This window comes from Corvus moneduloides, chromosome 27 (genome assembly GCF_009650955.1).
Source record: "Corvus moneduloides isolate bCorMon1 chromosome 27, bCorMon1.pri, whole genome shotgun sequence".
Classification (NCBI taxonomy): domain Eukaryota; kingdom Metazoa; phylum Chordata; class Aves; order Passeriformes; family Corvidae; genus Corvus; species Corvus moneduloides.
This window is the reverse complement of record NC_045502.1, coordinates 3,261,173-3,288,624: the sequence shown is the minus strand read 5'-3', so window position 1 is coordinate 3,288,624 and position 27,452 is coordinate 3,261,173. Positions and strand designations below refer to the sequence as shown.

The following is a 27,452-nucleotide window of genomic DNA, read 5'->3' as shown; positions in this document are numbered from 1 at the left end:
ACTCATCCCTAGGGCATTTGTTCAGATCACATGGGCGAGCGTATAAAAATGGGTCCTGCCTGTCCAGGCCAGTTTGCACCTGGAAAGGGAAGGCGCTGCTGGACCGGAGGGAAGAGCCGCGGGACAGAGCGGGGCCGCTGTGCTCAGGTAACCACGCCCGGAGCAAATTATCCCCATTTTCCCCCAGGGAGCGGCTGTGGGGCATGGAGAGGGTGAGGGTTTCTCCTCTGGGAGGTTGTGGGGGGATGCAAAGGCTTTGAGGGTTGGGAAACAGGGGCTGGATCCTGCCCCAGGAGCAGCTCCAGGTGCCTCCGAGGCTGTTCCCAGCGCCCAGGGGCGGCGCAGCCCCTCCGGAGCGGGTGGCACTCGCAGCTGCCTTGGAGCTGTGGAGAATTGGGGTGCGGGACCCGTGTGGGGTGCCTCGGTGGCCCTCAGGGTTTGACAAGCGGCCCGTGGGCAGAGAGGAGGCGGCTCAGGCAGAGCCACGCGTGAGGAGACACCGAGATGCGGGGGCAAAGAGTTTTCCAGCGTGGAATTGCACGGGATGTCCCACGGGGAGAGCGCAGGTGGAACCGGCGGCTCCCCCCGGCCGCTGCTCGCTGCTTCGCTTGGGGGGGGGGGGGGGGGGTGTTGGTGGCTCCTGGCAAGTCACCAGCACGGCCGTGAAGCCACCGAACGCTGGCGTCAGCTCCCCGCCCGAGTGCCCCGCAGGGCAGGGGGAGAGGCCGCGCTGCTGCGCTTCCTTTGCCGCTGGCGTGGGAAGCGGCTTTGGGGAGCCGGCAGCTCCCTCACCAGCCAGGGCAGAGGCGCGGCCGCTCCCCCGCGGGCCCGGACTTGAGGCCGGGCTCTGTGATGAGGAAAGAGGGAGATCCTCCTGCCCCGGGGGCTCCTGAGCTGCTCCCGGTGCTGGCTGTCACCTCCCCCCCGTGTCCCTCTTTTCCTGCTCTTCCCTCCCTCCTTCTCCCCGCTGGGATCTCCAGAAGTTTTCTCCCCACTCAACGCTGCCTCTTCTTCTCTGCTCTTCATCCCTGCTTGGAGACAGTTGCTTGGAGACAGACTCCTGGTTCTTTGATGTTTTAATCCATGTATTTCTTTTTTTTTTAATGGGGGAACAGTGGGGGCAAAAGGAGGCACAGTGGGTGCCACCGCGCTGGTAGGGAGCAGAATGGGGAGGAGAGTCCAGGGAAGATCTGACACCAGCAGGAAAGGTCTAAAACGAGCAAATCCAGCATTTTTTCCCCCATTAAGAAATATCCAGCCCCCCACCAAGCCCCCCATGCTCCGTGCCCAGGAAGAAATCCCAGGAGGGTCCCACTTTCTCCCTTCTCTCCCCAGGCCCCCACCCAGGTGCGGCATGAGAATGAATTCCTTGGCTGGGGGTGGCCTGGAGGGTTATTTTCCTTTCCTGACGAAGAGCCCAGGCTGGTTGGCAACATTATCCGCCTATTTCCTGCACCGCTCTCCGTAGCAAGAGAAACCGGGAGAAAAAAGGGAAACAGAGAAGCCACAGGATGCGCCGTTATAAGAGGAACTTTCCCCAAAATAGAAGCTTTTCACAGTTTTTTCACGAGGCGTCAGCAGCTCTTAATGCTGTATGAAACTGTGAATCCTGCCTGGAGCAGCCGGCGGGAGCCTGTCAGTGCTCCAGGCTGCAGCTGCAGCCTTCCCCGGAGTGTGGGGCCGGCCGTGCCCCCCAAAAAACCCGCCCGGGGTGTCGGGAACGAGCAGCTGGAAGCGCAGCCTCGGCCGTGATTCCATCCCAGCAGCGCTCCCTGCACCCCCGGGGTGGTAAATCCAGCAGATCCCAGCTGGAGGGTGCAGAAATCCCGCACGGATGGATCGAGACCTTGAATTTCGCCCTGACCTGGTTTTTAGCTGTAAAAAAGACCCGTCTGGAGAGCCCCAAATGTTCATTAGCTCAGCGCCGGGGCAGAGGGATGCTGGGCTTGTGCAAGGAGTCGCATTTTACAGGAGTACACGGCTCCTTCTGGGTTTAAATATTTATAAGCTGAGCGCTGAATCCCTGGAGCTCTGCAGCCGTATCGATGGCAGGGTGAGCTGTCACCCGGCGGGTGTCAGGTGGCTGATTCCCGGGGCTGGGAGATGGGATCCAGCTGGGCCACAGAATTCCTGCATGCCGGGAATTTCCAGAGCCCCCCAAAACTCCTGGCTCTTTGGCTTTGGCAGGACAGGGGATGGAAGGTGCAAAAATGTTCTTTTTGCTCGTTTTAGACCTTTCCTTCTGGTATCAGCTGTTTCCTGTGCCCTGCTCCCCACCAGTGTGGTGGCACATCCCAGTGGGTCCCTTCGTCCCCACTGTTCCCCCATCAAGGTTGGGTTTGGCCATTTTTGGAAAGTTCTGGTTGAGGATTTCTCCTGGCTCCAGTTGGATATTGAGCCCATAAATCCCATTTTTTAGGAGCTGCCACCCCCGTCCCTGGCTGCTGAGGGGGCTGGGGGGCCCTTGGGGGTGCTTGGAGCAGCTGTCCCGAGCAAGGAGAGCCCTAGTAGCCCCATCCATCCATAAAACCTGCAGGACTTGGGATTTTCAGAGCAGCAAAACAGAGGGGTGACCCTTCCTGCTCTTCCTGGTGAATCCATGGACGGATCCAGCCCCACGGCGGGTGCCTGGAACGCTGCCTGCCAGGAGCCAGGACTCTGCTGGCTTTGCCAGGAGCAAATCCCAGGCTGGACTCTGCTCCTGACGTGTGCAGGCACTGCTGATCCAGCAACGGGGAAGGAGGGACAGCCCTGCGCCCTGCCGAGCTCCAGAGCCTTGGCCAAAGCCACCATGCCAGGGGACTCGGTGGCCTGCTGGCCACCCTGGGAGCCAGGCACTGCCTGGGGGACTCAGATCCACAGGGAAGGCTCTTAGCCCAAGGGTGAGGTGCTTGGAGAGGGGGGTGGGAGCTGGGAGAGCCTCGCTGGGGCTGAGGGGAGGTTGTCACCGTGGAGCTGTGCAGGGGACAGTTCTGTGTGTGCTCCATGGATTGATTTATTTCGGCTGCTTTGTAGGGCGGCACGAGGAGGGCAGAGCTGGCAGCGAGACACGGGGACAGTGGGGGGATGAGGGGCAGCTCTGTCCCCACACCAGGACGTCGCTTGGCCAGCCCAGGACTTGCCTTCCCAAAGCCTTCCCGTCCCCAGGGCCAGGGGGTGACGCTGGGCTTGGGGTGGCTTTAGGATGTGAGTCCATGTTTGGGGTGTCCTCACTGAGTCCCTGCATCCTTTCCTTCCAGAGCCCGTCAAGAGAAAGCGATGGAAAGCCCCGGGAAGGGCAGCCCCGCCGGGAAGATGACTGCCATGGCTCATAGCCTGTAAGTACCCTCCTGCCGCCTCCTGCCTCCTGCTCCTGGCACTTTTCCTCCGGCCACTTTCTCCAGGACTTTGCTCTTTGCTCCCGTCCCACACGCGCCATTGTAATGCCTCCGTTCCCCATGGATGAGGTCGAAAACCCCCGGCAGGGCTTAGGCAGAGCAGGGTCCTGGCGCTGGCAGCTTTGAGAATGTGTGGTCCAGGGTTGCCGGAGGTTTTTGGGGATGTCTCCCCATCCCAAATCCACTTTTTCTGGCGAGGGATGCATTGCCTTGGTCTGTCCCAGCCTTCCAGCCCCCTGCAAGGTGAATGATGCTGGGTTTGGGGGGCAGAGCCGGGAAAGCTGCAGTGCTCGCAGAGCATTTGCTGCTCCAAGGAGCATAAGGAAAATGGGTTTGGGTTTGGATCGCTGCATCCTGCCCCCAGCGAGGCTGGGCAGGGTCCTGGCAGCACCTGGGAGGGGCGGAAACACCCCTGGAGAGTCACCAATTTTACTGGGGCTGGAGCAATGTCCGCTCATGTCTTGGATATCCCGAGAGCTTCTTCATTCCTGGCTGGGGAGTGGGAGATGGAGGGAGGAGGATGCTGTGGGATGAAAAGGGGTGTTTGGTGCCAGTGGGGTGACCCCCAGAGCTCAGCCTTGGGTTTGGTGCTCTCTTGCTGGGAGCAAAGGTGATCACGGAGCCGGACAGATGGAATTCCTTGGGATAGGTTCAAGAGGCTCCAATTGGAGAGATGGGAACGGGGAGGAAAAAGCCTTTTAATTACAGCCCTGCCAGAGGTAGCGGGGCTGAGGGAGCGGGGATGTCGCTGGGCAGCCGTGCCATGCCACGGGCAGCTGTGCCATCCCATGCTGTGCCATTCCATGCCGTGCCAAGCTGTGCCACAGCGTGGGCTCGCTGGGGTACAGTCAGCTGAGGCTTGTGTTCCTCCTCCCACGGCGGAGAGGGGCTGTGAGCAGCACCCATGTGCTGCACGGCTGCTCCCGAGCCCCTTCCCCTGCCCCGTGCCTGTGCCCAGCCCGGTGCCTCCACTCCCGGCTCTCTCTCCTCCCGGGAAACCCTTTCTCCCGGGAAGGAGGCCCGTGCGAGCTCCGCAGCCGGAGCGTTCTGCCTTGCGAGTGACAATCGTGCTTTTGTTTTGCCTGGCTGCGAGAGGGGCAGGCGGGAATTTGGCTGCCCAGAAAGCTGCCGGGAACCCTTTCTGCCACAATTAAGCACCTGCTACAAGAGAGCAAATAAGCCAAATCATGCGGCTGGCAAACAAGCTTTACGTGTTCTTTCCCCGTGACCCACTCCAAGAAGCAGAAAGCTCCAGGCTCTGCGGCTCGGCTGCTCGCAGCTCCCGAGGCAGGGATTCGACAGCTCTGCCGCCGGCTCCCGGTCCCGGTGCGAGCACCGAGGCAGCGCCGGGAGCCGCCTCTTGCCAGGCTCAAAAGCCAAAAGGGCTTTCCCCTCCCCAAATTAGCGGCTCCATCTCCTTCTGCTATGGAGAGACAGATCCCCGTGCTGCGAGTTCGGTGAGGCGGGGGGCGACGGCCGGGCCGGGGGGGCTGTGCCGGGGCGAGGCCAGCGCTGGGCTTTGACGCCGTTTGCTGCGGTGCCGCATCAGTGTCAGCCTCGGCACGGGCTGCTCCAAGCGGGAAGGGATCAGGCCATGCAGGGGGCCGAGCTTAGCGCGGCTCAGCGGCGGCGATGGGGAGGGAGGGCGGCTGAAAGCCTCGGGGAGGGATGGCGAGGATCAATCACATGATGCGGATGTACGGGGTCAGAGCAGCGGGGCCGGCGCTGCCCGGCGCCTTCCCGGCAGCCGCGCTGCAAAGATGACTCGGAGTTTTTTACGCCCTGAGGGTTCAGATTTCGGGGGGCTGCCCTGGGGGTGAGGAGGGGGATGCGATAAGCCCTGTAGAGAACGATAACAAGGCAGGACAGCGGCGTGTGGCCTGTGCTTGGAGGGCGCGGGGGGATGGAGCAGCTTCGCTTCCTTCCTGCCCCCCCCCCCCCCCCCCCCCCCATCCGGGAGAAGCCCTGCAAGGGTTTGGGGGTGCTCGGGAGGGGGGGAAAGTGGGGCTTGTGAGGGGTCTCCTCCACCAGCAGCACCACACATGGCCCAGCTGGGAACTGGCACCTCCCTGAAATTTGGGGAGAGGGAAAGGTGCTCAGAGGGACGCAGGAGAGGGTGCACCCCTTCCCTGGATCAGGACTGGGGGGCACGGAGGGGTCGGATGCAGAGGAAGGGTGGAGGTGAGGTGTAGGGGGGGATGAGGGTGTCACCTTGCCCCCATGGGTGTCACAGATGATGCAGGGCAGGGTGGGGGTCTCATGCAGAGGGCGGATAGGGACCCATGCAGTGTGGGACTGGGGGCCAGGACGGAGACCCCTACGAGGGACGGTCAGGGGTAGGATGGGGGTCCCAAGGCAGAATTTGGGGCACAGCAGAGCCGCCTGAGAAGGAGGTTTAGCGGCAGGATGGGGTCGCATGGAAAGCAGGATCGGGGGGGGGCGGCATAGCGGAATCACCTGCAAGGGAGAATTAGGGGCAGGATGGGGGTCCCAAGGCAGACTGGGGGGGACCTGACAGAGCCCCCAGCGAGGGAGGGTTAGGGGCAGGATGGGGGTCCCACGGCAGGACTGGGGGGGGCACAGCAGAGCCTCCTGCAAGGGACACGATGAGGGTCCCCGTGCGCGGCAGGATGCGCCCGTACCCCCCCGGGTGCCCCCCCCCGAGTCCCTCTCAGCCAATGCGCGGCAGCGGGGGGGGCTCGGGGGCGGGGCTCGGCCGGGGCCGCTTGTTTTTTGTGAATGAAAGGCGGGGCGGCCGCGACTGCAGCGCGCAGGGCAGCGCGCACCGCTCGGCGCAGCGCGCAGGGAGGGCCGCGATCCGCGCAGGGCTCCGCGCAGCGCAGCGGGCCGCGGATGCGGAGATCGGGGCGGCCGAGGTGCCGCCATGGGCCCCCGCGGCCCCGGCCCTGAGCCGCGCAGCGCGGCGCCCAGCCGTGCCCAGCCGAGCCGCGCAAGCTGCGCCGTGGCCATGTCCGGAGGGGCGAGCCCGGCCCCGGCCCCTGGGAGCCGCCGCTTCGTCTGTGTTGGTGTAAGTACCGGGGCACCCCCCCCGCGCTTCCGCCCCGCGTCCCGCTCCGCCTCCGCGCATCCTGCCCCCGCCGCCCGGCCCGGCCCGGCTGCCGGACAGGGCGCAAGCGAGGGCCCGGCCCCTTCGCCGTGCCCCACAGCCCCGATCCGGGTGGTCCGAGCCGCCCCGAGCCCCCTTGCAATGCCCCACGCCGGCTCCCGATGCTCTCCAGCCCCTCTCCCGTGCCCCGCACCCCCTCCCGGTGCTTCCCGTCCGCCTCGCAGTGCCCCGCACCCCCGATTCAGGTGCTCCGAGCACCCCCAAGCTCCTTGCGATGCCCCGCAGCCCCGATCGGGTGCTCCGAGCTCTCCTGAGACTGCTCGCGATGCCCCACACCCCCGGCCTAGGTGCTCCCTGGTCTCCTTGCCATGTCCCGCACCCCCGATCTGGGTGCTCCGAGCACCCCCAACCTCCTCGTGATGCCCCGCACGCCTGGCCTGGCTCCTCCCCAACCTCCTTGCGGTGCCCTGCACCCTGTCCCGGTGCTGCCCGTCTCCCTTGCAGTGCCCCACATCCCCGATTCGGGTGCTCGGAACACCCCTGAGACCCCTTGCAATGCCCGCACCCCCTCCGGATCCTCCCCAGCTCCTTTGCGATGTCCCGCACCCGCTCCCGGTGCTCCCCGAACCCTTTGCGATGCCCCCCACCCCCGATCCGGATGCTCCGAGCACCCCCGAGACCCCTTGCAATTCCCCGCACCCCCGATCCGGCTGCTCCCCGCTCCCTCCCCAAACTCCCGCACCCTCTCCCGGTGCTCCCTGACCCCTTGGCGATGCCCCCCACCCCCGATCCGGGTGCTTCCCGCTCCCGGTCTCCCAAAATTGCTCCTTCCAGGTCCCCCGCCCGCCGCATCCCCCGGCCCCGGCCGTGCTACAGCCCCGCTCGGGGCCCCGTTTCTCCCGCACCGCCTCCCGCCGCGGCCTCCACAGCCCCGGTGCCTCCGCGGGGCCGCCCGGGCCCCGTTCCTCCCGCACCCCGCGGCCGCCACAAGCGTCCCGTTATTTTTGTGCATCGCCGCCGTTTCGCGGCGGTTTCGCCCCGGTTTGGGGGTTCTCCTCCCCTGGCGAGGTGCGGGATGGAGGATTTGGAGCCTGGGAGTTGCTAAGCGACGGCTCCCGGGGTGATGGTGCAGTTGCCTTGGCAACCGCGGGCTGGGAGCTTGGAAGGAGCAATTTTGGGGTTCTCCTTGGGGGGGGTGTGGGTGTGAATTGGGTGCCCCTGGTTTGGGTGAGGGGCTGCGGGCAGGGAGAGCAGGGCTGGGGGGCTGCTGGCTGGAGCAGCCCTGCTCCCTCTGGGAAGAGCTTTTCCTTAGGGGGGAACTCCAATTTCTCGGCATCTTGGGTTATTTTTGCTCTCCGGTGGGGTTTGGAGCTGTTCCCTGGAGAGAAGTGATGGTGGGGAAGGTGGGGAGGGGGCTTGAAAAGGTTCAGCCCCTCCTGGGGTTGGTCTCGTGGGTGAGGGGCTGTGACTCCCCCCTCTGTGGAGCCAACAGAGCCCCCCTATGAGGTTCTGCTTTATCGAGAACCCACTTTTTGTCCCCGCTGCTGTCCCCCTCTTCCTCTCCTCACGGCCAGCGCTGATCCCATAAGGATTTAGCCCTTAATTCCCATGAGGACTTTCCGAGCAGGCTGGGCTGGGGATGGGCTGAGCTCCCCAGGAGGGACAAACATCCCAAGTGCCAGCTGCCGTTGCCATTCCCTGTGCCTTCCCCCTCCATCCCAACGAGCTCGGCTGACTCGGGAGCACGGCTGGGCCTAAAAATAACCACAGCAATGCTCCCTGAGCACTCACACCCCTCCACGCCGGAGATCTCCTGGATCTCCTGGTCCTACGGAACCCAGCTGATCCCTGGGAGGAGCAAGGGTCCGGGGATGGCAGCAGATGGGGATGCCTGAGATGGAAATGGATTTCGAGGGGTTATCAGGGAAGGAGCCCACCTGCCCTGCCTCCTTTTCGCCGAGGAGGCTGCTGCTCCTGGTTTTCAATGCCCTTCGGGATGAATTCCCTGCATCCCAAAGGATGGAGGGGGCGTGGAATGCGGCGACAACTACTCGGAGAAGTTCTGCCTTGGGACCAGCCCGATGTGGAAACACTGGCAGCCGGAGCAACCTGGGTTTGTGCCACCTGCCTTCGCCTCCAGCTGCCCACGGGGCTCGTGGCTCGGTCGTGCCCTGTGGGTCCAGGTGTGCCCAGGGAGCCTGCGCACGGAGGGAGGTGCTAACATTGGGAAGTCCTTGCCAGGCTGCCGGTTTGGGGAGCTGTGGTCCCACGTGCAGGGCTCGGTTGCCATCGTTACCGGGTATTTTCGCTCACTGCGCTGGTGGTTTATTATAGCAGCTCGGGAGGCCGCTGCCAGGAGGGAGCGACAAGGGGGAAGAGATCCGTGGCCTTGGGAAGTTTGGAGAAATTGGGATGTGGGGGTTTTTTTGTCCTTTTTGCTATCCCTCAATCCCCTCAGTGCTTTTCCCCCTGGAAACCACACAAACCCTTGGGTTCGTGCTGTGATGAGTTAATTCTGGCTGCTTTAGGCTCTGGCTTTGAGCAGGGAGTGGGTGACACACCTGGGCACACCTGACGAGCAGCACCCACTGCACCGACATCTCTCTCTCTCTCTCGTGCTGGGGTCACACCTGCTCCTGGGAGCTCTCCCAATCCCGATGGCTGCTGAGCCTCTGGGAAACCTCAGGAGTTTCTTCTTGCTGCTCTTAGCTGGGAGCAAACATCCCCTCGGGAACACAGGGTGGGAAAAGGGGGACAGGTCGGTGTCCCCCGCCAGGCAGTGGAGCCTGGCAGTGCCCGCGTGTGCGCTTGGTCAGGCGGCTCTGGAAGCTTCTCTTGCGAAAGCTGGAGAAGGAGAAAAGGAAGAGGAGGAAGGGAGAGGGAAAAAAAAAAAAAAAAAAGCCTCATCTCACATGAACAAGCATGAGCCGGAGAGCCGGGAGGGAGGAGGGCGCAATCCAACGCAGGCCATGTGTCTGACGCGGCACAGCAGCCACGCTGCCACCAGAACATGAAATTTTAAAGGGGACTGGCAGGGACAGCGAGCTGGGAAGGGCTGGGCAGCTGCTGCAGAGCTTCCCTGGGCTGCCAGCGAGTGTCAGCATCCTCCTGCTTTGTCCCCCTCTGGGTGCCCTGGAGACACCCCCCGGCTGGTCCTGGCTGTGTTTGACCCCTCGTTCCCCGCTCCCGCAGGTCCCAATTAATGGATTCTGACATGGATTATGAGAGGCCAAACGTAGAAACCATCAAGTGCGTCGTGGTCGGGGACAACGCGGTGGGCAAGACCCGGCTCATCTGTGCCCGCGCCTGCAACGCCACCTTGACCCAGTACCAGCTCCTCGCCACCCACGTGCCCACGGTGTGGGCCATCGACCAGTACCGCGTCTGCCAGGAGGTGAGGGCTGCCAGGGGTGCTGGGGGGGGCTCACGGATACCCCGTGGGAATCCCGAGGAGGTGGAGCCGCGCTCTCCCTGCATGGGGGTTGTGATTTACTCCCCACGGCGGGGACAGCCCTGTTGTTGTTGTAAGGCTCAGGGACTCAGGAGTGGGGTGGTTTTCTGTTCCCGCAGGTGCTGGAGCGCTCCCGGGATGTGGTAGACGATGTCAGCGTGTCCTTGCGCCTCTGGGACACCTTTGGTGACCACCACAAGGACAGGCGCTTTGCTTACGGCAGGTAGGGAGAGGCAGAGCCTGGCGTTACTCCTCCTCCAGGCAAGGAGGGAGTCCTCAAACTGGACCTTGTCCTTGACCCAAACTGGACCTTGACCCCTTGTCCCCCTCGCAGGTCCGACGTTGTGGTTTTGTGCTTCTCCATCGCCAACCCCAACTCCCTGCACCATGTGAAGACCATGTGGTACCCGGAGATCAAACACTTCTGTCCCCGCGCCCCCGTCATCCTGGTGGGCTGCCAGCTCGACCTGCGCTACGCCGACTTGGAGGCCGTCAACCGGGCACGGCGACCCTTGGCCAGGTGGGACCCTGGTGCCCTGGAGATGTCTCTGGCTGCCCTCCTTATCTCCAGAGGTCTCTTCGTTAATTATCTCCCGTCTCTTTCAGGCCAATCAAACCTAACGAGATCCTTCCCCCAGAGAAGGGCAGGGAGGTCGCCAAGGAGCTGGGGATCCCTTATTACGAGACGAGCGTGGTGGCCCAGTTCGGCGTCAAGGACGTCTTTGACAACGCCATCCGTGCCGCCCTCATCTCCCGCCGCCACCTGCAGTTCTGGAAGTCCCACCTGCGCAACGTGCAGCGGCCCCTGCTCCAAGCCCCCTTCCTGCCCCCCAAGCCCCCTCCTCCCATCATCATTGTCCCGGACCCCCCTTCCAACAACGAGGAGCGTCCAGCCCACCTCCTGGAGGACCCCCTGTGCGCGGACGTCATCCTGGTGCTGCAAGAGAAGATCAAAATCTACGCACACAAGATCTACCTCTCCACCTCCTCCTCCAAGTTTTACGACCTGTTCCTCATGGACCTGAGCGAGGAGGACCAGCAGAGCACCGCAGGGCACGGCTTCGGGGTGGCCGTCACCGCGGCCGCCGAGCGGATGCTGCACCAGGAGGAGAGGCACCACGGGCGAGATTTCCTCCTGCGGGCCGCCAGCTTCGACATCTGCGAGAGCGCCGAGGAGGCCGGACCCGGCCAGCGCAAACCGTGCCTTAGAGCCTCCACCAGTGACGGGATCCTGCGGGGCAACCACTACGAGAACGGCGAGCGCGGGCTGCGGCGGGGCCGGAACCTCTCCTCGTGGAGCCGGGCCTTCACCAGCATCCAGGAGGAGATGGCCGAGGACCCGCTGACCTACAAGTCCAAGCTGATGGTGGTGGTGAAGATGGACGCGTCCATCCAGCCGGGTCCTTTCCGGGCCGTGCTGAAGTACCTGTACACGGGCGAGCTGGACGAGAACGAGCGGGACCTCATGCACATCGCTCACATCGCTGAGCTGCTGGAGGTGTTCGACCTGCGCATGATGGTGGCCAACATCCTCAACAACGAGGCGTTCATGAACCAGGAGATCACCAAAGCCTTCCACGTCCGGAGGACCAACCGGGTGAAGGAATGCCTGGCCAAGGGGACTTTCTCGGGTACAGCAGCAGCCTGGTCCTTGTGGGGGGCTCAGAGGGTGGATGGGGGCTCAGAGCTCCTGGCTTTGCTCCGTGGGTGAGGGGGTGGCTGTGCCTGCCCCGCGGTTTTGGTCACACTTTGCTGTTTAGGGATTTTTATTGCTTGTTTTCCTCCAAGAAAGTCAGTGTGAAGCCCTTCCCCGGGGTTTCCTGCTTCCCAGCTGGCCCAGCAGCTCTGTTTATTTACGGAAGAGCTGCAAAGGCGACTTCCTTCTCTCCCAGCCCAGATTTTCACGGGGTCATCCTGATTTATGAGGAGCAAGCGCCCTTAGTAGGATTTCCCCAGCTTTCCAGCAAGCACCACGAGCCACCAGTACGAGGTGACATCCCAGGGGGACGTGAATGTCCCAGCCTCCCTCAGGCTGGATTTGTGTCATGGAGATGGATCCTAACACGGTCAGGCTGTCCCTGTGAGGGACAGATGTGTGCTGGCCCTCGGCACACCCCGAGAGAGAGATCCTCAGCCGCCTTCCCAGCTCTCCAAGGACTCGAGTTTGGGTGTGACATTTGCTTCCCAGGCTTTCCCCTCGCTGGCAAATGTGTTGTGGAGTGACCTGGGAAAACCGCTTGGAACAGGCAGAGCACTGCTGAGGCTCTTTCCTCTGAGCTGTCAGGGAATGCTGGATAAAAATGAGATATTTTAGGGAAAAATACAGGATATCCCAGGCTCCATCCCTTTCCCTCTGCTGTCCCCGGGGTGAGGTGTTCTGTGGCAGGCGGTGGCTGAGCCCCAGGTGACAGGGCCGGTCCCAGCACCCCTCTGCTTGTCCCCAGATGTCACCTTCGTGCTGGATGATGGTGCTATCAGTGCCCACAAGCCCCTGCTCATCTCCAGCTGCGACTGGATGGCCGCTATGTTCGGCGGCCCCTTCGTGGAGAGCTCCACCAACGAGGTGAGGAGAGGTCCCTGGGAGGGTGGGACAGGCGTGGGGACGGCCAGGAGGTGACAACGTGTGTGTCTGGCAGGTGGCACTTCCTCACACCAGCAAGAGCTGCATGCGGGCGGTGCTGGAGTACCTGTACACGGGGCAGTTCAGCTCCAGCCCCGACCTGGACGACATGAAGCTCATCATCCTCGCCAACCGCCTCTGCCTGCCGCACCTGGTGGCTCTCACAGGTCAGTCCCGGGGGCTGCAGCACGGCAGGGGGACTGTCACCCCCTCCCAGCCGCCCCCTGAGCCCCGTGTGTCCCCCTGTACAGAGCAGTACACGGTCACCGGCCTGATGGAGGCGGCGCAGATGATGGTGGACATCGATGGGGACGTGCTCGTGTTCCTGGAGCTGGCTCAGGTAGGACAGGAGCCCATGCTGGCAGGGCTGGGGGTGACACACAGAGGGGTCTGGCAGGGCTGGGGGTGACACACAGAGGGTTCAGCAGGGCTGGGGGTGCTCAGGGTGACACACAGAGGGGTCTGGCAGGGCTGGAGGTGACACACAGAGGGTCCAGCAGGGCTGGGGGTGCTCAGGGTGACACACAGAGGGTTCAGCAGGGCTGGGGGTGACACACAGAGGGTTCAGCAGGGCTGAGGGTGCTCAGGGTGACACACAGAGGGTTCAGCAGGGCTGGGGGTGCTCAGGGTGACACACAGAGGGTTCAGCAGGGCTGGGGGTGCTCAGGGTGACACACAGAGGGTTCAGCAGGGCTGAGGGTGCTCAGGGTGACACACAGAGGGTCCAGCAGGGCTGAGGGTGCTCAGGGTGACACACAGAGGGTCCAGCAGGGCTGAGGGTGACACACAGAGGGTCTGGCACAGCTGGGGGTGCTCAGGGTGACACACAGAGGGCTCAGCAGGGCTGGGGGTGCTCAGGGTGACACAGAGAGGGGTCTGGCAGCTCCAGGAGCTGGACAACCTGGTCTGGCCTTGGATGTCCCTGGAGAAATGAGGTGGATCCCTGGTGCTGGCCCATTCCTGGCGGCCCTGACCGCTGTCCCCTCTCTCCCAGTTCCACTGCGCCTACCAGCTCGCCGACTGGTGCCTGCACCACATCTGCACCAACTACAACAACGTCTGCCGCAAGTTCCCGCGGGACATGAAGGCCATGTCAGGAGGTGAGTGGCAGCCGGGGTGAGGGGACAGGGGGGTCCCGGCGGTCCTGGCACCGCCCTCACCTCCCCCGTGTGCCCACAGAAAACCAGGAGTACTTCGAGAAGCACCGCTGGCCGCCGGTGTGGTACCTGAAGGAGGAGGATCACTACCAGCGGGCGAAGAAGGAGCGGGAGAAGGAAGACTACCTCCACCTCAAACGGCAGCCCAAGAGGCGGTGGCTCTTCTGGAACGCCTCCTCCTCCCCTTCTTCCTCTCCTTCATCGTCGGCAGCCACAGCCTCCTCTTCCTCCTCCTCCTCCTCCTCCTCCTCGGCTGTGGTTTGAAAGCCTGTCCTTGCCCTGGCTCCAGCGTCCCTGGGAGGAGACGGGGAGGAGGAGGAGGAGGAGGAGGAGGAGGAGGAGGAGGAGGAGGAAGGGGGGGATGCCCTGCCCCAGTGCCAGGCGAGGAGCGGCACAAGCCCCGGAGCAGACGCGGCACCGCAGGGGCGGTCCCTGGGGAGGGGCTCGGGGCCAGCCCCCGGCGCTCCTGGAGCGCTGCTCTCCCCGCGGCAGAGCCCGAGCGGCAGCAGGAACTCGCGTTTACAGGAGCACGAGGGCTGTGTTGTGGTTTCATTTTGGAATTTTTGTGGGAAAATTTGTCTTTTTTTTTGGAACATCAGCAGCATGAGGAAGAAGGAGGAGAAGGAGAAGAAGATGAAGAAGCGCATCCCGCTTCCACTTTGATTCGGAACCAGAAGCTCTGCGATGTGGTTTGGGTGTCTGATGGCATCTCGCCACCCGGAGCCACCGTGGGGGTCCTGCCACCCCCCTCGACTCACAGCAGGGTCAGGCACAGGGCAGGGGACCCCAGTCCCCAAATGCCCCCAGGCACTGCAGCATCTCCCCTACAAGAGGGGTCTGTCCTAATTCAGGGCACGGAGGGGACCGGAGTCCTCTCCTGCCTGTTCTTAACTCTTCAGTTTTGTTTAGACAGAAAATTTAAAGCAAAAAACCCTGACCCAATCCCAATCCCAATCCCACTCCCTCAACCTGCCACAGCAGAAACCAACCCCGAGCCCTCCGCTTGGGATTTTAGCCTGGAAGGCTCCATTGTAATAAATGGTGTTTTAAAAGCCCGGCGTGGTCCCTGTGTGTGTGGGGGGAGCAGCTGGACACGGCACATCCTTGTGCCAGGCTTGGGGTGATGCCATCACCCCCTGCCAGCGCTCCTGGGACGGGCAGGGACAGCGAGGCCTTGCAGGACCCAAACCCCTGGTACAACACGAGGTGGCTTTTCCATCGGACTGACTCTGCATGTCCCACCTGTGTCCCTGCAGGGCTGCCAGGCAGGGCAGGAGGCACTCAAATCTCCCCAGCTGCGATGGGGAAAACTCCTCAGAGCCCATCCCTGGCAGAGGCTGCTGCTGGAGGAGCACCTGGGGATGCTCCCGGTGTCCCACTCCACACTGCTCCTCTTCCCAGCTGGCCCTGTGGAGCGCCTTGGAGCCTCTCATTCCGCACGCCCGCCCTCAGCCACGGATGCAGGAGCGAGGTGGCAGCTCCAGCGAGCTCACCCTCGGTGTCCTCACCCTCGGTGTTCTCCCCCTTGGCAGCCCCAGCGAGCAGGTAGGACCACGGCTTTCTTTCCCTTTCCAACGATCCGGGCACTCACCGCTGCTTCCGAGTCCTGTTCGCCCTCCCCGGGCCAGGACCCGAGCCTGGCACTGAGCCCTGCATGTGCCTGGCTCTGTGGGAGCTCCTGCCCGGCTTTGCACGCTCGGGGGGCATGGGGGAACCCCCGGGAGAGGCCCCCGGGCACGAATCCTCCGGGCAGGTCAGCGCCAGCTCCTGCTTTTCAGCCCGGCCCCGCGCTCTGATAAATCCCCTCCGCAGTGCAAGGGCTGGGGAGCAGCTCCAGGGGCTTTTTTGGGGGGTGAGCAGAGCCCTTTTCTCACTGAGCACTGCATGGATTTGCACCACAGCTACTGCAGCACACAGAGCCCTGGCCGGGTGGGCCGGAGCCCCCCAGAGCAGCTCCGGGTCAGCGCTGCTGCTCCCACCCCCGGCACAAGGGACAGAGGGACAGAGGGACAGGTGTCACCTCCTGCTATGGCAGGGGACAAAGCACGGGACTCTGGTGTGGGGTAAATAAAGGCCAGGGTGGCTGCTGAGGGCTTTCCCTGGCAGAAGGGACCCTTGGGGACTGGTGGGGACCATTCCTGGTGGGATTCCGGGGTGGCTGAGCATTGATTCCATGGGCTGAGTCCTCAGTGCCACATGAAGCACCTGGTGTCCACTGGGACCCTGGACCTTGGTGTCCACTGGGACCCTGGACCTTGGTGTCCTCTGGGACCCTCACCAGAGTTGGGGGGGGGGGGGGGGGGGGGGGGGAATAAAAAAAAAAATCAAACCAGGAGGATTTTTTTGGTTTTGTTTTTTTTTAAAAGTTAACTTCTTCCTTCATAAACAGAGAAATGTAAAAAAACTGGAAATAGCAAACTGGCTGGGCCAGAGCTCTGTACAAAACCACACAACCATGCATAACAAAAAACCGATATTTTTATATAACTTTTAAGTTAATATATGTAATGTTTACGGTTGCTAAATAAATAAGTACAAAACTGCTTGTGGGTGTGGGATTTTTGAAGCGTTGGAGGGCAGCAGGAGGGGTGCTGGGCACCCTCCCACCACACTGGGGAAGGTCCTGGTGGGCTGGGGTGGCAGCTCAAGTAATTTTTCCATTTGTAATGTCCCTGAGCTCTGGGTGAGAAGTGTTTTGAGAAGCTGCCCACGGGGCTGGGATGGGCAGCAGGTACCCACGGTCACGCTCGGACCTCAGTGCATTCACCCCTCCACGCTGCCTGGGGACACAGGGACAGCACAGCCACGGAACCAACCCAAACTAACCCGGGAGCAGCAGGGCCACGAGGGGATTTTTCCCCTCTCCTCAGCTCTGGTGAGACCCCACCTGCAGCTCTGGAGCTTCCAACATCACAAGGATGCGGAGGTGTTGGAGCAAAGCCAGAGGAGGCCATGGAGATGCTCCGAGGGCTGGAGCCCCTCTGCTCTGGAGCCAGGCTGGGAGAGCTGGGATTGTCCTGCTTGGAGAAGAGAAGGCTCTGGGAGACCTTCAAGCCCTTTCCAGTGCCTAAAGGAGCTCCAGAAGAGCTGGAGAGGGACTCTGGACAAGGGCCTGGAGTGCCAGGACACGGGAATGGCTTCAAACGGAATGAGGGTCACATTAGATTAGATATTTGGAAGAACGATTTCACAACGAAATCGTTGTGGGTGGGTAAACACTGGCAGAGAGGCTGCCCAGATAAGCTGCCCCATCCCAGGAAACATTCAAGGTCAGGCTGGACGGGGCTTGGAGCAACCTGGTGGAGTGGAAGACGTCCCTGCTCCTGGCAGGGGCTGGGCTGGACCGTCCCTGCGCTGTCCCTTTCCTCAGGCAACCCCAGTGATCATAGTGCAAGTCAATCGTTCCCACTCTCCCCTTCAAGTCCAGTTTCAAACTGGTTCCTAAGAGCAATCAGAACCACGTAAAACACAGCTTAGTCCACAGAAAGTAACTCGAGGCCCCAGCTGAGCTTGCAGAACCACCAAGCATGCAGAATGAAGCTTACTCAGAGACGTTCTAGAAGCAGAAGCCATTTCATAATGCCAGGAATCCTTTGAGGAACGAGGACAATCCAGTTTAAAAAGCACAGGGATTGCCTCAAACCCTGCCGAAGTCCTTCTCTGCGCTGATCCCGAGGATATCCGGGTAGTACCGGCGCTTCCGAGCGAGGTGGTCCCAGGAGCAGCTTGAAATGATTTGAGACTCTTCGCTCTGACCCAGTGAAATCCAGAAACCAGCTTGGATGTCACCAAGGAAGCACCAACGTCGAACCTGTAACTCCAGCAGAGGGGGGACCCCGAGGCTCGTACTTGGTGTAGGGATCAGCTCCTCCTGGCTCAGCTGAACTCTGTGATGGCTTCAGAAGGAGAGGAGCCACAGCAGAGCTATGAGCAGATAAAATTCAAGTGTTCTGGGAGGTATTTCATGGATTTAGCTCAAAGGAGGGAGGCGCAGGTTCCGCCCCGCTCCCTTCAGCTCGTTTCGTACTGAAAGGTCCCATTGTTGACCAGCGTGGAGGAGATGTCCTCTGCCACCCCACCCAGGTGCAGCTGGTCCAGGGTCTCCAGCAGCGTGTTCACGGAGGCCTTGGTGCCTTCCCTATTCTGCCACTTGTAGAGCATCTGGTAGAAGGCGTCCTCCGTCCTGTCCAGGACGATGTCGTTCTCCTCCAGGTGCAGGTTGCGGCCAAATCTCCTCCAGTTGTCCATGGGGATCTTTTTGGCAAAGATGTAAAAGGAGAGCCGCAGCACTGCAGGGGAAGGGGACAGCTCAGAAGGGGCCGAGCCGGGGCAGGAATCTCAGCCCCACACACATCCCTTGGGCCCCAGCACTTACCGCGTTTGGGGTCAGTCTCTGGCGCTGGAACCAGCTTCCTCCTGGGTGTCTCACTCCCACTCTGCGGCACCTGGAATGACAATGTCACTCCTGGAATGATGATGTCACTCCTGGAATGGCGGTCTCACTCCCGGAATGGCGGTGTCCTGCAGCACCCACCAAGCCCCAGCACCAGTGTGTGATCTGTGGGGATTGGAGACCCTCTCCCTCTCTCCTGGGGCTGTTGGGGCAGGACACCACCACCACCCCACCCCCAGGACATCCGTGTTTCCTGGCTCTGGGACGGCAGCAGGCCCCGAGATGGGGGACACACGAGCTGCGTTTGCTCAGCATCAGCGTTAAACCCTCCGAGGGCTCTGGCACTCAACTGCAACGAGCTGATTTCACCACCCTCATCCCACCAAGAGACCCTTCACCACCTCCCTGAGTGGTCCAGCCCTGGAAGCCCCCCAGGCTGATCAGATCGTGGCCAAGCACGAAGGGGCAGAGGGTGCCATTCACATACCAAGGGCTCTGCCACCGGGTGCTGCTGCTGGCTCTGCAAGCGCTCGTTGATGGAATTGTCCTCTGTCCCTGTGTACCACGGCAGCTTCCGGAACATGGAGGTCTGTGCCAGGGGAGAAGCACAAACCGTGGTGGGTGACCCAGGGAAGGCAGGACCCTGGGATCCAAGGGCATGGATCACCTGCTCATCCTGAGCTTGAAGCCCTCCCCTACTCTGGGATCTCCACTGGAGACCCTGCATGTGCCAGCACTGCCGCCAGGGAAGGGTTAATGGCACTGAGGAGGGGGCTGGAAGCACCCAGGGCACTCCCAGAGAGCCTCCTCTGCTTGGCCCAGCTCTCCCACAACCCTAAAGGGAGAAGCCTCGTCCCCTGCTCCTCCAGCCTTCCTAGGAATTCCTGGATGAGCCTCATCCCCTGCTCCTCCAGCCTTCCCAGGAGCTGTGAATGAGCCTCATCCCCTGCTCCTCCAGCTCTCCCAGGAGCTGCTGGAAGGGACTCATCCCCTGCTCCTCCAGCCTTCCCAGGAGCTGTGAATGGCCTCATCCTCTGCTCCTCCAGCCTTCCCAGAAACAGCTGGAAGAGACTCATTCCCTGCTCCTCCAGCCTTCCTAGGAATTCCTGGATGAACCTCATCCCCTGCTCCTCCAGCCCTCCCAGGAGCTGCTGGCCACATGGGGAGCAGAGGGCAAGGGGGACCTCACCCCACCCCACAGGCAGAGCCATCCCCCGCTGCCACCCCGGGAACTCACCACCATTTCGTAGGGCCTCCTGCTCGAGCGTCTCCCATCTCCTGGAAGATGGAAACAGGGCTGTGATCCCTCTTCCTCCAGGCAGGGCCCTCTTCCCACCCAGCCCACACCGGTGCAGAGCCCCCGGCCCAGGCGGGTGCTCCGGGGGTCCCCTGCACCCACCTGGGGAGCGGCAGCAGCACCACCAGAAGCAGATTGCAGCCAGAAGCAGGATCGCGATCGCGACCGCGACTGGGATGGTCCAGGAGTCTAAAGCAGATAAAACAGGGGTGTGGGCAGCTTGCTCCGGGTTTCCCCTCAGCAGCAGCTGCCACCTCCACCCCTCAGCCCGTCTGGCCTCCCCCAGCATTCCCCCACTCACGGGTGGAGCCGGTGTCCGTGGCAGGACCGCACTGGAGGTCACTGTAGGGTGTGCAGGGTTTCAGCACCACTTGACCCTCGGGACACCTGGGAGAGGGGGAGACAGGGCGGGCTCAGCAGCTGCAGCTCTGATGCCATTTTGGTTTTTGCTTTTTTTTCCTTATATATTCCCTGTGTTCTTTACACGTGTGTTTGTGGATCATTGTATCAGTGGCCAGTTTTCCCAGGAATTTTCCATGGCCTTTCCCTAAGCAAAAAGACAAAACGAATTCCAGAGCTCTGAGCCCTGCAGAGCACAAGGCCTTTATCCTATCCTGGTTCTTCCTGGCTACCAAGGTTGAGAACAACTCTTGGGGATACATTTCATGGAGAAAGTACAGCCAGTGCTGGGGGGGGCTCCAGAGAAGGCACTTGACCTGAGGGGAAATTGCACCACCACCCGTCCTCCTAGTTGGTGCTTTTTTATCAATTACACTAATTTCCTAAAACCTATAAAAACTGTATTCGCCCCATGTGAGCAGACTTTTGTGGAGCTCCTCCATAACTGCCCCTGGAGGCCTCCAAATAAAGACCCATTTTTATAATATCTCCTCACTAAAGTCACCCAGAGGTTCATTCCCAGGCTGGCAAAAAGGCAACGCTCCAGCACGGACCCCGTCACATGGGAGCCACCGCGTCACCTGACAGCCACTGTGTCACCCGACGGCCACCGTGTCACCCCACAGCCACCCTGCCACCCCACAGCCACCCTGTCATCCGACAGCCACCGTGTCACCCGACAGCCACCGTGTCACCCGACAGCCACCGTGTCACCCGATGGCCACCATGTCACCCGATGGCCACCATGTCACCCCACAGCCACCGCGTCACCCGACAGCCACCGCGTCACCCGACAGCCACCATGTCACCCCACAGCCACCGCGTCACCCGACAGCCACCGCGTCACCCGATGGCCACCATGTCACCCGACGGCCACCGTGTCACCAAACAGCCACCGCGTCACCCGACCCACCTGGGCTGGCACTTCTGGCACATCTCGCAGGGGTGGTCGGGCGGGCAGAAGGTGCCGTTCCTGCAGGCACACACCGTGTTCCTGGTGGGCTGGCAGCCATTCACCTCCACCTGATCTGGGGGACAGAGGGGACACGGCTCCATCCCGGCTCCTCCGCTCCGACCCCAGCTGAGCCGCAGGGCCGGGCAGGAGCAGGTCACTCCCTGCTGTTGAGTTTCAGCCTTTCCTGCCCCACAGCTGCCCGTACCAAGGGAAAAGCAGTGCCTGGATCAAACTCCACCAGCAGCTTCCAGTGCTGCTGGGAGCCTCGTCCTCCTGCTCCTTGCGGAGGTCTCGTGTCCAAGCTTTGCACAACAGATGTAGGAGGTCTGCACAAATTCCAGCCCCAGCCACTCTCTGGGGACACTGCAGGTGACACTGTGCTCTTAGAGAGCTCAGCTGGACCCAGCCTGAGCCATCAGCCCTGGTCCCACCTCCCCCCCTCCAGCTCATACCTTCCCTGCACTTCCTGCAGTCCCGGCACTGCCGGAGGGCGTTTGGATATTCCATGAACTCCCCATCTTCGCAGGGCACACACCTGCCAGAACTGTTCTGTTCCTTACACTCCTCTGCAACGTAGGTGCCTGAGGAGAAAGGGCAACTCTGAGCACATGGGGAAGGGGCTGGAGCCCCAGGAGAGGCTGAGGGAGCTGGGAAAGGGGCTGAGCCTGGAGCAAAGGGGGATCAGGGGGGACCTTGTGGCTCTGCACAAGTCCCTGACAGGAGGGGGCAGCCGGGGGGGTCGGGCTCTGCTCGCAGGGAACAGGGACAGGAGGAGAGGGAACGGCCTCAGGCTGGGCCAGGGGAGGCTCAGGGTGGACAGCAGCGGGAATTTCCTCATGGAAAGGGTGGCCAGGCCTTGGCAGGGGCTGCCCAGGGAGGTTTGGAGTGCCCATCCCTGGGAGTGTCCAAGGAATGATGGAAGTGGCAGTGACAAGGTGGGGATCGGGCACAGGCTGGATTTGGTGGCCTTGGAGGGCTTTTCCAAGCTGAAGGATTCTGTGATTCCACCACCAGCAAAGCTCAGAGGCAAATGAGGAGCCAACAAAAGGAAAATATTCCCATAATGAGTGCCGAGATCCCTGACAGTGGAGCAGGGGGGAGCTGGAGCTGTGCTGCCCCTCAGGAGGAGCGAGGACATGGAACAGGAGCACAGAGAGGCTGCAGAGGTGGGATCAGTGCTGGGACCACTTCACCTGGAGGGCACTTCTGGCAAGAGAGGCCATTGGCCGCCAGGTAGTAATCGTCCTTCCCTCCCCAGCCTTGATCCAGGAGATCCAAGCTGTCCCTGCTCCTCGGTGTGACAGCACTGGTTCCCAAAGTAGCCGCCTGTTCAAAAATACAGAAAAAACTTGGGTTAAAAACCACCCCAACCCACGGGGCAAGGGGAGAAAGGGAAGGGCGAGAGCTGCTGTGCCCAGTGAAGCGGGAGAGGAGCTCCGGGATGGCTCAGAGCTGCCGGAGCCAGCGGCCAAACCTCCCCTTGACTCAGCCAAAGGCACTTCCTCCAAACCAGGGCCGGTTTTCCCTTGGCAAAGCCTCCGGAGGAGGTCGGGAGGATTGCAGGGGAATTCCAGGTGCCAGGTTATCAGCAGGGCAAAGAGGCGCTGATGACCCCTTTTCCTTCCCCAATTTCTGAGCGCACCAACAGCCCCGAGTGGAAGGGGAGAGTCGGGAAGAGGAACGGGTTTGTGGGAGGAAACCGGCCCCGTGTCAAGGCTGGAAGGTGCCCACAAGAAACCCCTGGGTTGTCACTCTGGGCTCCCAGGGGACAGCACGGCCTCGTGTTCCTGCGTTTTCCCTCTGATCCTGCCGTGGATCAGGAAGAAAAGGCACATTTCCGCCAGCTCTCCACACCCTTTTTCTGCTGCCTCAGCTCCTTCCGCCCTGGCCGGGTCACTGCGGGGGGACGATGCCAGCATTTGTCCCCTCAGGCTTTGGGGGAGTTTTGGGCACCTCAGTGTCCCCAGCGGGGACAATGCCATTGGTGTCTGAGCCAGCACAGGGCTGCCCCACGGATATCCATGGATATGAACCTGCCCCACGGATATCCATGGATATAAACCTGCCCTACAGCACCTGCCCCATGGATATGAACCTGCCCCACGGATATCCATGGATATAAACCTGCCCCACAGCACCTGCCCCATGGATATGAACCTGCCCCACGGATATCCATGGATATAAACGTGCCCCACGGATATCCATGGATATAAACCTGCCCCATGGATATCCATGGATATGAACCTGCCCTACAGCACCTGCCCCACGGATATCCATGGATATGGACCTGCCCCACGGATATCCATGGATATGAACCTGCCCCATGCATAACCATGGATATAAACCTGCCCCACGGATATCCATGGATATGATCCTGCCCCACGGATATCCATGGATATAAACCTGCCCCACAGCACCTGCCCCACGGATATCCATGGATATAAACCTGCCCCACAGCACCTGCCCCACGGATATCCATGGATATGATCCTGCCCCACGGATATCCATGGATATAAACCTGCCCTACAGCACCTGCCCCACGGATATCCATGGATATGGACCTGCCCCATGGATATCCATGGATATAAACCTGCCCCACGGATAACTATGGATATAAACCTGCCCCACAGCACCTGCCCCATGGATATCCATGGATATAAACCTGCCCCATGGATTTCCATGGATATAAACCTGCCCCATGGATTTCCATGGATATAAACCTGCCCCACGGATAACCATGGATATAAACCTGCCCCACGGATATCCATGGATATAAACCTGCCCCACGGATATGCATGGATATGAACCTGCCCCACGGATAACCATGGATATGAACCTGCCCCACGGATATCCATGGATATAAACCTGCCCTCCAGCACCTGCCCCTCCACCCCGGGTGGCAGGGACTGACATGGGCTGCAGGAGGTACTTCCCCTCCCCCCCCCCATCCCCTCCCCAACACTGAGGGTAAAATCTGCCTTTTAAAGCAAATATTTCCCCCGTGAGTCAGGAGCTGCCTGGAATGGCTCAAACAATAGAGACGCCGTCCTGTCCCCTGTCCCAGCACCGGTCCCGCCTCCTCTCCGGACACTTCCCGCGCCAGGACAAGGCAAAACCGGCTGCGGCAGGTCGGGGATGGTCACGGGGCTGCAGAGGGTGATGCAGAGCCACAAAGCCACCACTGACACCGGCCAGGCCACGGCGAGGACAAAGCCCACCACAGAGCCCCCGCGCCCCGGCCAGCCCGGGAATGGGGCCAGCTCTGGACTCTGACTTGGAGGGATCAAATCCATGTCCCTCCAACGCCTTCTGGCTCTACATCTCCCAGGTCCTGGCTCTGCTTCTCTTTCCCCAGCTAGGAACGTTTGCAAGTTTGTAAAGTGCTTTTTTTTATCCACTTGAGGAGCTTCAGCCACAAGGGCTTCACCCACTCTGGTCTTGGAAATCCTGGGAGCAAAGGGACAATTTGTCCCACTTCCATGCTGTCCCCAAGGGGAAAAAAATCCATGTTTGTTGCCTGCCGAACTGTGCCACACTGTGAGGGTGATCACAGCGACAGCACGGCGCTCTCGGCAGTTTGGAAAGGCCCCTCGGCCATGGGATCTCACGGCTCTACAGGGAGCAGCAACAAGTGCATGATAAAGTTATCAGCCCACAGCACCCACCCCTGCTGCCATCCCTGACCAAACCACCGGTTGGAAAATCCAGCCGTGGGTGATGCCTTCGGTTTGAACTTTTACATTTCTCCAATCCTGCGCTGCCTGCTGGGTCACTCTGAGGTTTCCTGTGGCCTCTCAGCTGCTGCTCTCTCGTGCTGGTCACACATAACAAACCCTCGCTAGGTTTGCTCTCCAAGGACACCTCCATTGTCCCAGCCCCCAAAATGTGTGAACTAAAAGCCTCTGAAGAGGAGAGGCAAACTTGGGGTAATTACATCATTAACGGAGGTTAGAATTGGAGAATTAACCCTGATATGCAAATGGGTCAAACTTATAAAAGGCTGAGGAACCTGGAGTCCATCTTGGGTGGAGCCTTTGGCCTGCCCAGGGTGAACCTTTAAAGGCCCCGCAAATCAATCCCTGCTTTTATTTTCTGACTCTCGTCTGGCCTCTGTTTTCAGGAGCCACATCGAGGCATCACAGGCAAGCCACGGTAGAATTCAGGAGTTTTCACCCACAGTAAACAACCCAAGAAAGCCTGGAGGCAGAGGAATTAGAGGCACCACGGGAATCCCTCATCAGCCTCTTCCTTCTGGGGGATCAAGTCTGGAGAAACAGCTCGGGAAAGCATCAGGCTTTGAGCTTTCTCTGCTTCCATCCTCAATTTGTTTTTCTCCCGAGGTGATCCCAAAAGGAGCTGGACCCTGCAGGCGAGGACAGACCCCTCGCTGAGCTCCTGACACGAACATGGATGAAACACCCCGCAGCCCCTGAAGGCAGCACGAGAGAACCAGGGCTAAAAGAGATGCCGGGCAGACACCTGATGTCATCTGCTCCACGGACATGGGGCTGATGCAGGCGGGGATTTTCCCCTGGAATTCCTGCACGTGGAATTTGAGCTCCAGCAAACTCAGTGATCCAGGGCACTCATCCTCAGAAACCTGTGGCCTGTGTCCAGGGCGTGATGCAAGAGCGAGAGGACACACCGACGCAATATCGTACCATGACACGGTGAATCATCAGCCCGAGCAGCTCCCCTCCCCCTTTATTAAAAAACGAGGATAAAAAGTAAAATAAACGACGCTGTTACGAGCGTGGCCTTCGGTGATGGGTTTAGTAAGGCTTGACTTTATCAGGCCAGTCTAAATAAACTCCGCTAAAAAATGCAGAGAAGGAATTGGATGAGAAGCTCCCACTAAAAACCTGTTAATGGGCGGTGCTGATGTAATTCCAGCGCTGCGGGAGCAGAGCACGCCGGACTCCGTCAGGGCCGTGGGGTTACAGGCCAGCCCCGGGAGAGAAGTCAGGGCAAGATCTCTGGGATAAAACCCAGGGCAGGATCCTCCCGACTTCAAGTGAATACTTCAGGTATTTCCCGACTCTCCAGCATCCAATCCACGGGGAGCTATGATATGCCCAGGCGGAGTTTGCGATTCTCAAACTTTGTGCCACGGGTTTGGTCATCATTCGGGCGAGTTGCATTCCTGCACCGGCCAGCCCCGAGCCGCCTGCATCCCAACCCGATGTGCTAAAACATCCACAGGAGCTGGCAAACTCGGCTTTGGAGCGAAGGGAGTGGAAATCCCCTACCCTGGGAGCCGAGCTCCAGGTCCAGCCTGCAGCCTGTAATCACCGTCCCCGTCCCCGCCGGGCCGTGTGCTCGTGAGATCGCCTTTCCCATCGCTTCCCATTCCCCTTCCAGGCTGCTGCTTCCCCCCGCCCCCGGCCTCAGCCTCACGTCCTCCCTATACCCTGAACCCACCCCCCTGTGCCGGGCCCAGCTGAGCCCCCCTGGTGCCCACCTGCCCAGGTGAACCCCCCTGGCCCCATCGCCTCAACCCCCCCATCCCCCGGGCCAGGTGAGCCCCACCGCCGCTGCTTTCCCTGACGCTCCCAGACCAGGTGAGCCCCCGCAGCTCCCCCACGACCCCCGGAGCAGGTGAGCCCCCCCCGACGCTTCAGTTTCCCCCGACTCACACGAGCCCTTCAATCGCTGGGAAAGGCGCCCTCCCATCCGCCGCTGCCCCCCAGGTAACCCCACCCCCCCCCCCACCTCCATCCAGGGGCACCCCTCACTCACACAGCCCCCGCCGCTTGGCTGAACCCTCACCAGGGCAGCCCCCAAACACCCCGATAACCCCTCCTCACCTTTCCCCACCCCCCCCCCAGCCCCTCGCCAGACCCCGTCCCACCCCGCCGCTCCGAGCCCCTTCACGGCGCTGCAAGCCCGGGCATGTCGCGACAGCACCGCGCAGCCCCGACCCGGGTCCGGACCCCCCTGGCCGCGCTCCCGGAGGGTCCCCAGGGCCCCACGAGCCCCGTCCCCACTCACCGTGACCAGCAGCAGCAGAGGGAGGCAGCGCCGTCGGAGCCGGCGCATCGTGAGCGGAGAGCGCAGAGGCGCAGGGCGGGCGCGGAGCGGGCACGGAGCGGGCGCGGAGCGGGCACGGAGCGGGCACGGAGCGGGCACGGAGTGGGTCAGGTCCCGACACCGCTCTGGGACAGCCGCTCCAAACCACGGCGTCGGCAGAATGGAGAACTCAGGGCGGGAGGGGGCATTTTTATAGCAGCGGGGCGGGACACCGAGGAAGAGGAGGTAAAAGGGGCTGTCCCAGCGCAGGTCCCCTCTGTGCAGCCTCCGCGTGTTCTTGCGGGAGCGAAACCGCCGGAGGTTTTCATGTGCGGTTTGGTTTGCCCGAGAAGCTGAACTGGCTTTCACAGAACTTTTGGTTTTTAGCGTCACTTATTTTCTCGTTTTATCGCTCACACCTCAAGTGACCAAATCACTTTCGAAGCTCCTGAACCACACGGGAGCCCTCAGGAATGATTCCTCAGGGTGTTGCTTCTCCCTCCATTTTGCATTTTTTTCCTATCACTCATCGGGCTCGAGCGAGCAAAGCCGCGGGGGTTTTGTGTTCCGGGAGAAGGGGGTTGAGGGGACAGTGCCTTGGTGAGAAATCCCGGGATTCTGGTGGGGTTCAAGGTGCAAAGGCACAGCACGGCAGCCTTGCAGAAGCTCGCCGTCTCACCCCTGAGCTGGGAAGTGGGGAAATTCCGCCTCGTTTGTGGTTTTTTTT

General features: G+C 61.3%; 2 protein-coding genes across 9 annotated transcripts; one reads left to right on the top strand and one right to left on the bottom strand.

Annotated features, from left to right (window-relative positions):
• Positions 1-48: 48 nt before the first annotated feature.
• On the top strand, positions 49-16,215 carry RHOBTB2 (Rho related BTB domain containing 2). Of its 8 annotated transcripts, none has more exons than XM_032091770.1 (10): positions 49-147; positions 3,240-3,317; positions 9,637-9,838; positions 10,015-10,118; positions 10,230-10,415; positions 10,502-11,526; positions 12,340-12,458; positions 12,532-12,855; positions 13,510-13,615; positions 13,695-16,215. In XM_032091770.1, exons 2-10 carry the CDS (start codon positions 3,259-3,261, stop codon positions 13,934-13,936), a joined length of 2,367 nt encoding a protein of 788 aa, XP_031947661.1. In that variant the 5' UTR covers positions 49-147; positions 3,240-3,258; the 3' UTR covers positions 13,937-16,215. The 8 variants fall into 8 exon arrangements, with proteins under 8 accessions (XP_031947661.1, XP_031947662.1, XP_031947666.1 ...); XM_032091771.1 differs by lacking the exon at positions 49-147 and adding an exon at positions 2,751-2,882; XM_032091775.1 differs by lacking the exon at positions 49-147 and having other exon boundaries at positions 12,532-12,682; positions 12,767-12,855.
• A 489-nt stretch (positions 16,216-16,704) lies between these two features.
• Positions 16,705-27,094, bottom strand: LOC116435449 (tumor necrosis factor receptor superfamily member 10A-like). Its single transcript, XM_032091779.1, has 10 exons — positions 26,708-27,094; positions 21,910-22,042; positions 21,169-21,297; positions 20,675-20,789; positions 19,664-19,749; positions 19,465-19,551; positions 19,303-19,343; positions 18,553-18,654; positions 18,048-18,117; positions 16,705-17,961 (listed from the first exon to the last, which is right to left on the bottom strand). The coding sequence occupies exons 1-10, from the start codon at positions 26,753-26,755 to the stop codon at positions 17,684-17,686; spliced, it is 1,089 nt and encodes a 362-aa protein (XP_031947670.1). The 5' UTR covers positions 26,756-27,094; the 3' UTR covers positions 16,705-17,683.
• Between the last annotated feature and the right edge of the window lie 358 nt (positions 27,095-27,452).

What these genes read in the sequence shown, in the direction of transcription:
- RHOBTB2 (XM_032091770.1), top strand. Translation starts at nt 3,259, where the DNA reads ATGGAAAGCCCCGGGAAGGGCAGCCCCGCCGGGAAGATGACTGCCATG. An exon ending in AGGCGCTTTGCTTACGGCAG is followed by an intron (nt 10,119 to 10,229) that starts GTAGGGAGAGGC and finishes TCCCCCTCGCAG; the next exon opens with GTCCGACGTTGTGGTTTTGT. An exon ending in CATGAAGGCCATGTCAGGAG is followed by an intron (nt 13,616 to 13,694) that starts GTGAGTGGCAGC and finishes GTGTGCCCACAG; the next exon opens with AAAACCAGGAGTACTTCGAG.
- LOC116435449 (XM_032091779.1), bottom strand. Translation starts at nt 26,755, where the DNA reads ATGCGCCGGCTCCGACGGCGCTGCCTCCCTCTGCTGCTGCTGGTCACG. An exon ending in CTGCAGGAAGTGCAGGGAAG is followed by an intron (nt 20,790 to 21,168) that starts GTATGAGCTGGA and finishes TCTGTCCCCCAG; the next exon opens with ATCAGGTGGAGGTGAATGGC. An exon ending in CACGGACACCGGCTCCACCC is followed by an intron (nt 19,552 to 19,663) that starts GTGAGTGGGGGA and finishes TATCTGCTTTAG; the next exon opens with ACTCCTGGACCATCCCAGTC.